This window comes from Pelophylax lessonae (assembly GCF_965119305.1).
Source record: "Pelophylax lessonae genome assembly, chromosome: 10".
Classification (NCBI taxonomy): domain Eukaryota; kingdom Metazoa; phylum Chordata; class Amphibia; order Anura; family Ranidae; genus Pelophylax; species Pelophylax lessonae.
This window is the reverse complement of record NC_138777.1, coordinates 216,217,350-216,226,195: the sequence shown is the minus strand read 5'-3', so window position 1 is coordinate 216,226,195 and position 8,846 is coordinate 216,217,350. Positions and strand designations below refer to the sequence as shown.

Genomic DNA, 8,846 nt, shown 5'->3' with positions numbered 1-8,846 from the left:
TCTTGTCTCCGCAACCCCTAGTCTCAACATTCGGGGTCCTCCTCCAGACCCTGCACTTTCTGCTCCCCAGCTCTGCCCCCAGCTTCTTCCTGGCAACAGCACAAGGAGGATGCACTGTGATGTAAGGGAGGAAGGGAGGGTGGGGGACTCTTGACTTATGATGGGTGGGGGGGGGGGGGATCGTTGATATCTAGTATTACAGATACAACCGACCCTTTGAGGGCAACCATAATACTGATGTGATCACCAAAATATTTCCTCGGCCGCACAAAGCTTACCTTAATAGGACGGAACATTTTGGGCTTCTTGAAGCGATGGACAATCAGACCTATAATTGTTACTCCGTAACAGAGGTAGTTAATGAAGGACACATAGTTTATCAGGGTGTACGTATCGCCAACCAGCATGATGATAATCGTCGTCCCGCACTGGAAAATAAAACATCGGAATTACCATTCTGTTAGAGAGGAATTCTCCTAAAATGTATCTAAACTGACCTCAGGAGAAACCACAGCCCTTCTCTGTCTATGGGGTATGAACAGATCTAACTGGCATATCCGTGTGGAAGAATTCAATCAACTTGGGGGGGTTTGGGCACTCCTTCTCCTTGGCTAAATGGCTCTTACACCAGAGCGGGCACAGACACAACATAGCTCCCACTGACTACCAATGATCTTACACCAGAGCGGGAACAGACACAACATACCTCCCACTGACTACCAATGATCTTACACCAGAGCGGGCACAGACACAACACACCTCCCACTGACTACCAATGATCTTACACCAGAGCGGGCACATACCCAACATACCTCCCACTGACTACCAATGATCTTACACCAGAGCGGGCACAGACACAACACAGCTCCCACTGACTACCAATGATCTTACACCAGAGTGGGCACAGACACAACATACCTCCCACTGACTACCAATGATCTTACACCAGAGCGGGCACAGACACAACATACCTCTCACTGACTACCAATGATCTTACACCAGAGCGGGCACAGACCCAACATACCTCCCACTGACTACCAATGATCTTACACCAGAGTGGGCACATACCCAACATACCTCCCACTGACTACCAATGATCTTCCACCAGAGCGGGCACATACCCAACATACCTCCCACTGACTACCAATGATCTTACACCAGAGCGGGCACAGACACAACACAGCTCCCACTGACTACCAATGATCTTACACCAGAGTGGGCACAGACACAACATACCTCCCACTGACTACCAATGATCTTACACCAGAGCGGAGACAGACACAACATACCTCTCACTGACTACCAATGATCTTACACCAGAGCGGGCACAGACCCAACATACCTCCCATTGAAAAAACTGGACCCCGAATTGTTATATTTTATGAAATGTCTGTGTTGTCTTTATTACTTTTTGCCAGCAGAGGGCAGTACAGGAAAGCAATTGCACATGATACATTGTAGCAATCAGGGCTGGGACAAGAGGTGGGCAGGAGGCACGGCTGCCCTGGGCACTGTGGTTTCATGTGAAGTGGGGGGGGGGGGGGCAACACATGGAGGTTGTAGGTTTGGGGGAGGGAATTTGTGTTGGGAGGGGGAATTTGGGGGACGGCAAGGGATAGGAATTGTTCAAGGAGGGGGAGTTGTGCTTAAATTAAAAAAAAAGTAATATAGTAGTAGAGAGTTGATTTTTTTTAATTTTTTTTTTTGGGAGGGGGGGATTTGTGCTAGCAGGGATGATTATGTATATTTGTGCTAAGAGGGGACATTTGGGGGGGGGGGGGGGTCTGTGCTAGAATGGGGGATTAGGGAGAATTTGTGCTGGGGGGAGGATTTAAAATGGGGGGGGAGAGAATTTGTGCTCAGAGGGGAAATTTGAGGGGTTGGAGGTTTTTTTTGGGGTGGGTGGTGAATTTATGCTGGGGCATATGGGAAATGGGAGAATTTGAGCTGGAGGGGTTGGGGGGGATTTGTTCTCAGAGAGGAAATTTGAGGGGTATGAGGATTTGTACCAGGAGAGGGGAATTTTTTTGGGGATGGGGGGGGGGTGAATGTAAGCTGGGGGGCATATGGGAAATGAGAGGATTTGAGCTGGAGGGGTTGGGAGGCAAAGATTTGTGCTGGGAGGGGGGATTTCAGTAGGGGGCAGATTTTATTGCAAGGAGGGGGAATTTATGCTTAGGGGGTAAGCATGCATATTAGTGCTCAATTTCTTCTTTTTTTGGGGGGGGGGGGGGGGCAGTTGGCATGCTCGCTCTAGATGACCTTGTCCCGGCACTGGTTGGAATTATAACACATGTTCAACTAATGTAAACGGAGAATGGTAAAGATTAACATCTGCTACTTACACACACTAGCAGAGCCGGCACCGGGGTGCAATATTTGAAATGGATCATGGCCAATAAGCTGGGCAGGTGGCCTTCCCGAGCTCCGGAGAAGCACAACCTGTAAAACGAAGGAACATGCAAATCAGCAAAGGTCAAAGGTCAGTCCACCCAGAACTGAATTTCAGCTTTTGGTGGGAGCCAGTGAGCTCAGCCGTTGATTGGTTGATTATATCCCACCACAACTCCGGTGGGGAGTTTAGATTTCCCATCTTTAATTCCTGTACCCCCCCCTACCCCTCCCCCACTTGAACTCCTATACACACAGGCGTTTGTTGCATGCGCCTAATTTGCTACAGAATTTGCAATTCCGTTTTGTAGTGATGTGTAAGCGGGTTGCCTTTTCTTATGCAAAATAAGGAAATAAAGTGAATTTCATTTTAACATGAGCAACACTTTTTTTTTAGTTTTAGATGGAGTGGAGAGGGGTTAGACCCCCTGTCAGTTTTTTTTTTTTAATGTGCCCCCCTAAGGCTCTATTAAAACTTGTACAACTGCGACTTTGGGATGGGTGCAACTTGGATGCAACTTTGGCTTTGACCAATGATAATGGAAAACTGTTGCACAACTGTATAACATTCAGGTGGGACTTTCATGCGACTATTGAGGGTATACATTGCAGTCTGTGGCACTCAAGTCGCATGAAAGTCAGACCAAAAGAGTGCAGGAACCTTTATCTAGCACCAAATGCGGCTTTGAATCACAATTTCAAAGCTGCTGGTCAGTGCGATTTTTTTTTTCGGCTTGCCAAACATCTGTGCTGCTTCATGCACAGATGTCAATGCAAGTCGCAAACTAAATTACCAAAAATAGCATAGGAACCTTTTCAAAATTGGGGCAAGTCAGAATCGCACCAATACAAACAGTTCCATAGCCAGAAATAGGATGCGACTTGTCATGCCACTTTGATTTGCCAAATCGCATGAGAAGTCACACAGGTGTGAAGTCACTGCAACTTTAGGTCACACATATTTAAAATGGTTGTTATTGAAAAGCATGGGGTGTGACTTGTCATGCGACTTTAAGTGTCGCAAAAGTGTGAATGGAGCCAAGGGAATCTCTATTCATCCTGTTTATTGTTATCAGATTTAGACAGATTTGTGAACAATATTTAAGAGAAATCGGCCTTTTGTGTACAGTTCAGCTCATGAAAATTGGGGGCAAAAACAAAAGTGTTGCGTTTAAAAATTTTGTTCGGTGTATATAGTAATGGCTAGACGTGTGCGGTTTGTTTCGTTCCGAATTTCCAAATTACAATAGTAACGAATTTAAACTAATTTGATAATGAAACAAAACTTCAGAAATTCAAATCGAATTTGAAAACAAAATTGAGTTGGAAAACAAGAATACAATAAAATAGAATAGAAAATAAAGGAAAAGAAAAGAAGAGCGTAGAAAGTAAAAGAATAGTATAGAAAAGAATAGTGTAAAACAGAACAGAACAGAATAGAAAATAAAAGAATATAATCAAATAGAATATAATATAAAGGAATAAAACAGACTAGAATAGAAAATAAAATTAAAAAGAATAGAAAAAAAAAATGGAATAGAAAAGAATAGAGTAAAAAATAAAATAATCGAATAGAAAATAAAAGAACAGAATAGAATAAAATATAGATTTGAATAAAACAGAAAAGAATAGAGTAAAGCAAAACAGGATAGAAAATGTAAGAATACAATAAAATAGAATAGAAAATAAATGAATATAATCAAATAGAATATAATATAAAGGAATAAAACAGACTAGAATAGAAAATAAAATTAAAAGGAATAGAAAAAAAAAATGGAATAGAAAAGAATAGAGTAAAAAATAAAATAATCGAATAGAAAATAAAAGAACAGAATAGAATAAAATAAAATATAGATTTGAATAAAACAGAAAAGAATAGAGTAAAGCAAAACAGGATAGAAAATGTAAGAATACAATAAAATAGAATAGAAAATAAAGGAAAAGAAAAGAAGAGCATAGAAAGTAAAAGAATAGTATAGAAAAGAATAGAGTAAAACAGAACAGAATAGAAAATAATATCATCAAATAGAATACAATATAAAGGAATTAAACATACTAGAATAGAAAATAAAATGAAAAAGAATAGAAAAAAATGGAATAGAAAAGAATAGAGTAAAAAATAAAATAAGCGAATAGAAAATAAAAGTGCAGAATAGAATAAAAACTGAATTTTTGTAAAATCTTACCTGTAAAATTCCTCCGACAGTAGCCGCCTCCTCTAAGTCATCACTGTTGGGTATTGACTTCCCATCCGCAGGAGTAGCTAGGCATATAGACTTAGTCCAAAGACAAAAAGCATTAGCATATACACACCCATGGGGGCTGTCCCATCTGGTCAATACCCCCCCTGCATCACCACTCCCAACTCAGTTTGGTAGCATAGCAGTAGGTAACAAGAACCCCAAAAGAGGGGCGGGGGCGGCGACTGTCGGAGGACTCAGAGAAAGGAATTTTACAGGTAAGATTTTACAAAAATTCAGTTTTCTCTTACGTCCTCTGACAGTCGCCGCCTCCTCTAAGTCATCACTGTTGGGATGTCCCAAAGCAGTATAGACATGAGGGGTGGGAGACGCAACCGTAGAAAAAGGCAACGCAGTACCCACATCAGAGAAAGGAATCTTACATGCACCGTACGAGAACCCACTGGGCGACAGAAAACAATGCTCAACAGGAGCAACAGCCCAGGAAAGCAAATGCCAACAGCCAGGGACCCAGAAAAAAAACACAAGGGTCCATTATGGCACTGCCGCACTGGGAACCTTGCGGCCAAAGGAAGCATCAGCTGATGCCAGAACATCTACTTTGTAGAATTTTGAAAAAGTGTGCACCGACGACCAAGTCGCAGCCTTGCACACCTGAGCCACCGAGGCCCTATGCCAACAGGCCCAGGACGTACTCGCAGATCTGGTAGAGTGCGCCTTAACAGGGAAGGGCGGAACCCGTTCCTTCAAGGCGTAAGCCTGTTCAATGGTCTGTCTGATCCATTTGGCAATAGTCGCTGCAGATGCAGCCATGCCCTTCCGAGGTCCCTCAGGAAGGACAAAGAGGGAATCCGTCTTTCGAAAGGATTCCGTAGATGACAGGTAAACCCTGATCACCCTGACAACATCCAAAGAGTGCAGAGCAACCTCCTTAGGATGCTTAGGCTTTGTACAAAGCGAAGGCAGGACAATGTCCTGATTAATGTGGAACTCAGAGACCACCTTAGGAAGAAAGGAGGGATGCGGACGCAAAACCACCTTATCCCGGTGAATCACCAAGTACGGGGAACGGCAAGATAACGCTGCCAGTTCCGACACCCTGCGAGCCGAACTGATCGCCACCAAAAAGGCAACCTTCTTAGACAGCAGAGGCAACGATATTTCCCGAATGTTTTCAAAGGGAGCACGCTGTAAGACGGACAGAACCAAGTTCAAGTCCCACGGAGGTAAGGGCTCCTTCCTGGGAGGAGCCAAATGTTGCACACCTTGAATGAAGGTGCGAATCAGGGAATGAGACGCCACAGGGCGTGGAAAAAGAATAGCCAGCGCGGACACCTGGGCTTTGATCGTGGCCAGCGCCAGGCGCTGATCCACTCCAGACTGGAGGAAGGCCAACACTCTCGATACCGAGTACGAGCGAGGGGAGAACCCCCTGGACTCACACCAGGCGAAATAAACCTTCCAGGTACGGTAATAGATTTTACCGGAGGAGGTCTTTCTAGCCTTGACAAGGGTAGGGATGACCTCAGAAGAGAGACCCCTGTCCTTCAGGACCTGGGTCTCAACAGCCAGGCCGTTAAAGCCAGCGACCGTAAAGCAGGATGGTAGATCAGACCTTGAAACAGGAGATCTTCCTGCAGAGGCAGACGCCACGGAGGAGCCACTGCCAGGTGAACAATGTCGGCGTACCAGGAGAGGCGTGGCCAGTCCGGAGCCACCAGAATCACCAGGTGCGGTTCCGAGACCAATCTGCGGAGGAACCGGGATAGCAACTGAATCGGAGGAAAGGCATACAGACGATACTGATGCCAAGGGGCTACCAATGCATCCGAGGCGTCCGCCAACGGATCGCGCGTTCTTGCCACGAACCTTTCCACCTTTTGATTTAGCGGGATGCAAACAGATCCACGTCCGGGGATCCCCACCTCGCACACAGCATTTGAAAGACCTCCGGCTGTAGGGACCATTCCCCCTGGTCCAGGGTCTGGCGGCTCAGATAGTCGGCCTGCCAATTCTCCACACCCGGAATGTGAACTGCTGAGATCGCCGGGACATGAGCCTCGGCCCAAGACAGAATGTCGGTCACCTCCCGGGCCGCCCGAGCACTCCTGGTGCCCCCTTGGTGGTTGATGTAAGCCACCGCGGTAGCATTGTTCGTCTGTACCCGGACAGGACGGCCCCGAAGATGGCCCGACCACTGGAAGAGACAGAGTTTTATCGCTCGCAGTTCCAGCACATTTATCGGGAAGGAGGATTCTTCCTTCGACCAAGTGCCCTGGGCAGACAGGTTGCCCAGGACTCCACCCCAGCCCGACAGGCTGGCATCCGTGGTTAACACCGTCCACACCAATGGACGGAAGGACTTGCCTTCCGCCACCGACGGGGACTGGAGCCACCACAGAAGAGCCAATCTGGTCTGACGACTCAGGGAGACACACAGATCCAGGGACTGAGGCAGTCTGTCCCACCTGGCCAGGATCTCCGCCTGGAGAGCCCGCGTATGAAACTGAGAAAAGGGTATCGCCTCGAAGGCCGAAACCATCAACCCCAGGCCCCGCATACAGGTCCTGAGTGACAAGGACGGGTTGTCCCTGAGGGACCTGAGCTCGTCCTGAAAAGTCCGGAGCTTGTCCTCCGGCAAGAACACCTTTGCCTGAGCAGAGTCCAGAATCATTCCCAGGTAGGGAAGATGAAGCAATGGAGACAACGTCGATTTTTGAACGTTGATAATCCATCCGAACTCCTGGAGCGTCTGCACCGTGGTGGACAGATCGCGCACAAGGTCCTGGCTGGCACGTGATCTCAGAAGTAGATCGTACAGGTAACCCAAGACCGCAATGCCCTGGGCCCTCAGCAGGCCCAGAACCGGCGCCAACACTTTGGTAAACACCCTTGGTGCCGAAGCGAGACCGAAAGGTAACGCCACAAACTGGTAGTGGTCCTCTGCGATAGCAAACCGAAGGTACCGCTGATGACCCTTGAAAATGGGGATGTGCAGGTACGCATCTTTTAGATCTATCGAGGCCAGGAATTCCTCTGGACTCAAGGAGGCCACCACCGAACGGAGAGACTCCATACGGAACTTCCGAACACGCACGAAGCGGTTCAGCGCTTTCAGGTCCAGAATAGGACGCACTTTGCCCTCCTTTCTGGGCACAGTGAACAGATTCGAATAAAACCCCCAAAACCTGTCCCGATGAGGCACCGGGACAATCACTCCCTGAGCAAGCAGGTCCTGCACCGCTTGATGCAAGTCCTGCAGATGCCCCGGAAGCAGATGAAGATTGGAGGGAAAGAATCTGTCCGCCGGCCGGGAAAGGAATTCGATCTTGTATCCCGATCGAATGATTTCCAGAACCCACCTGTCCGATATCCGGAGCAGCCAAGGTTGGAGGAAACCGCGCAAACGCCCCCCCACCCCTGAAATGGCAGAGGCGGATTGACCCGCCGAGCCGGCATCGCCGGACTTCTGCTTCCCCGCCCAGGGCTTCTTCTGACTGCCCTGGGCCTTAAAGGGCTTGCCCTTGGAATGGTTCCGAAAGGCAAGAAAGGACCCCTGATTGGATCTAGGTGCAGAACCCCGCTTGCCTCGAAAAGACTTGTTCTTCGGGTTCTGGGGCAGCATAGTGCTCTTACCCCCCGTGACGCCTTTCACCAGGGTGTCCAACGCCTCGCCAAAAAGACGAGAGCCAGCATAGGGAAAATCAGCAACTGTTTTCCATGAGGACTGGTCAGCCGACCAGCTCTTCAGCCATATCAGTCGCCGGTGAAGCACCGCGACACTAGAGAGGCGAGCCACCAAGGGGGCCTCATTTAAGGCTGCATCACACAAATACATGACTCCTTGGTGGATCTGATCCACCATTTCCAGCCGGGCAGGCGGAACACCATCAGACACGAGATTGCTCCTAAGCATCTTAGTCCAATCAGCCACCGCCTGAGCCACCAGAACGGACGCGAAAACGGGTTTGAGCAACGAACCCGCCACCGTATAGGAATGGCGAGCTAGAGACTCCAACCGTCGGTCCGTGGGATCCCGGAAAACCGGGGTATTCTAAGTAGGAACCAAGGTAGCCTTGTTTAACACGGCCACAGTGTGATCTACCTGTGGAGGCACACACCATCGTGATTCCGTAGCCGGTGCAAAAGGATAAAGCAATTTGAACCGACTAGGTACCAGGAATGGACGTTTCAACGTGCGCCACATTTCATTAACAGTGTAATGAAACTCAGATGGGCAGGGAAAAACCTGCG

The 8,846-nt window shown here is 47.9% G+C and overlaps 1 protein-coding gene across 1 annotated transcript in view; it reads right to left on the bottom strand.

The window, feature by feature from the left end:
- The window catches only part of SLC7A10 (solute carrier family 7 member 10), a 96,527-nt gene that overhangs the window by 4,232 nt on the left and 83,449 nt on the right, over positions 1–8,846 (bottom strand). Inside the window, exons 8-9 of the mRNA XM_082270414.1 lie at positions 2,346–2,442; positions 279–428 (exon numbers count right to left, since the gene is read on the bottom strand). Of these exons, the coding sequence (XP_082126540.1) occupies positions 279–428; positions 2,346–2,442 (247 nt within the window). The remainder of the gene's footprint in view (positions 1–278; positions 429–2,345; positions 2,443–8,846) is intronic.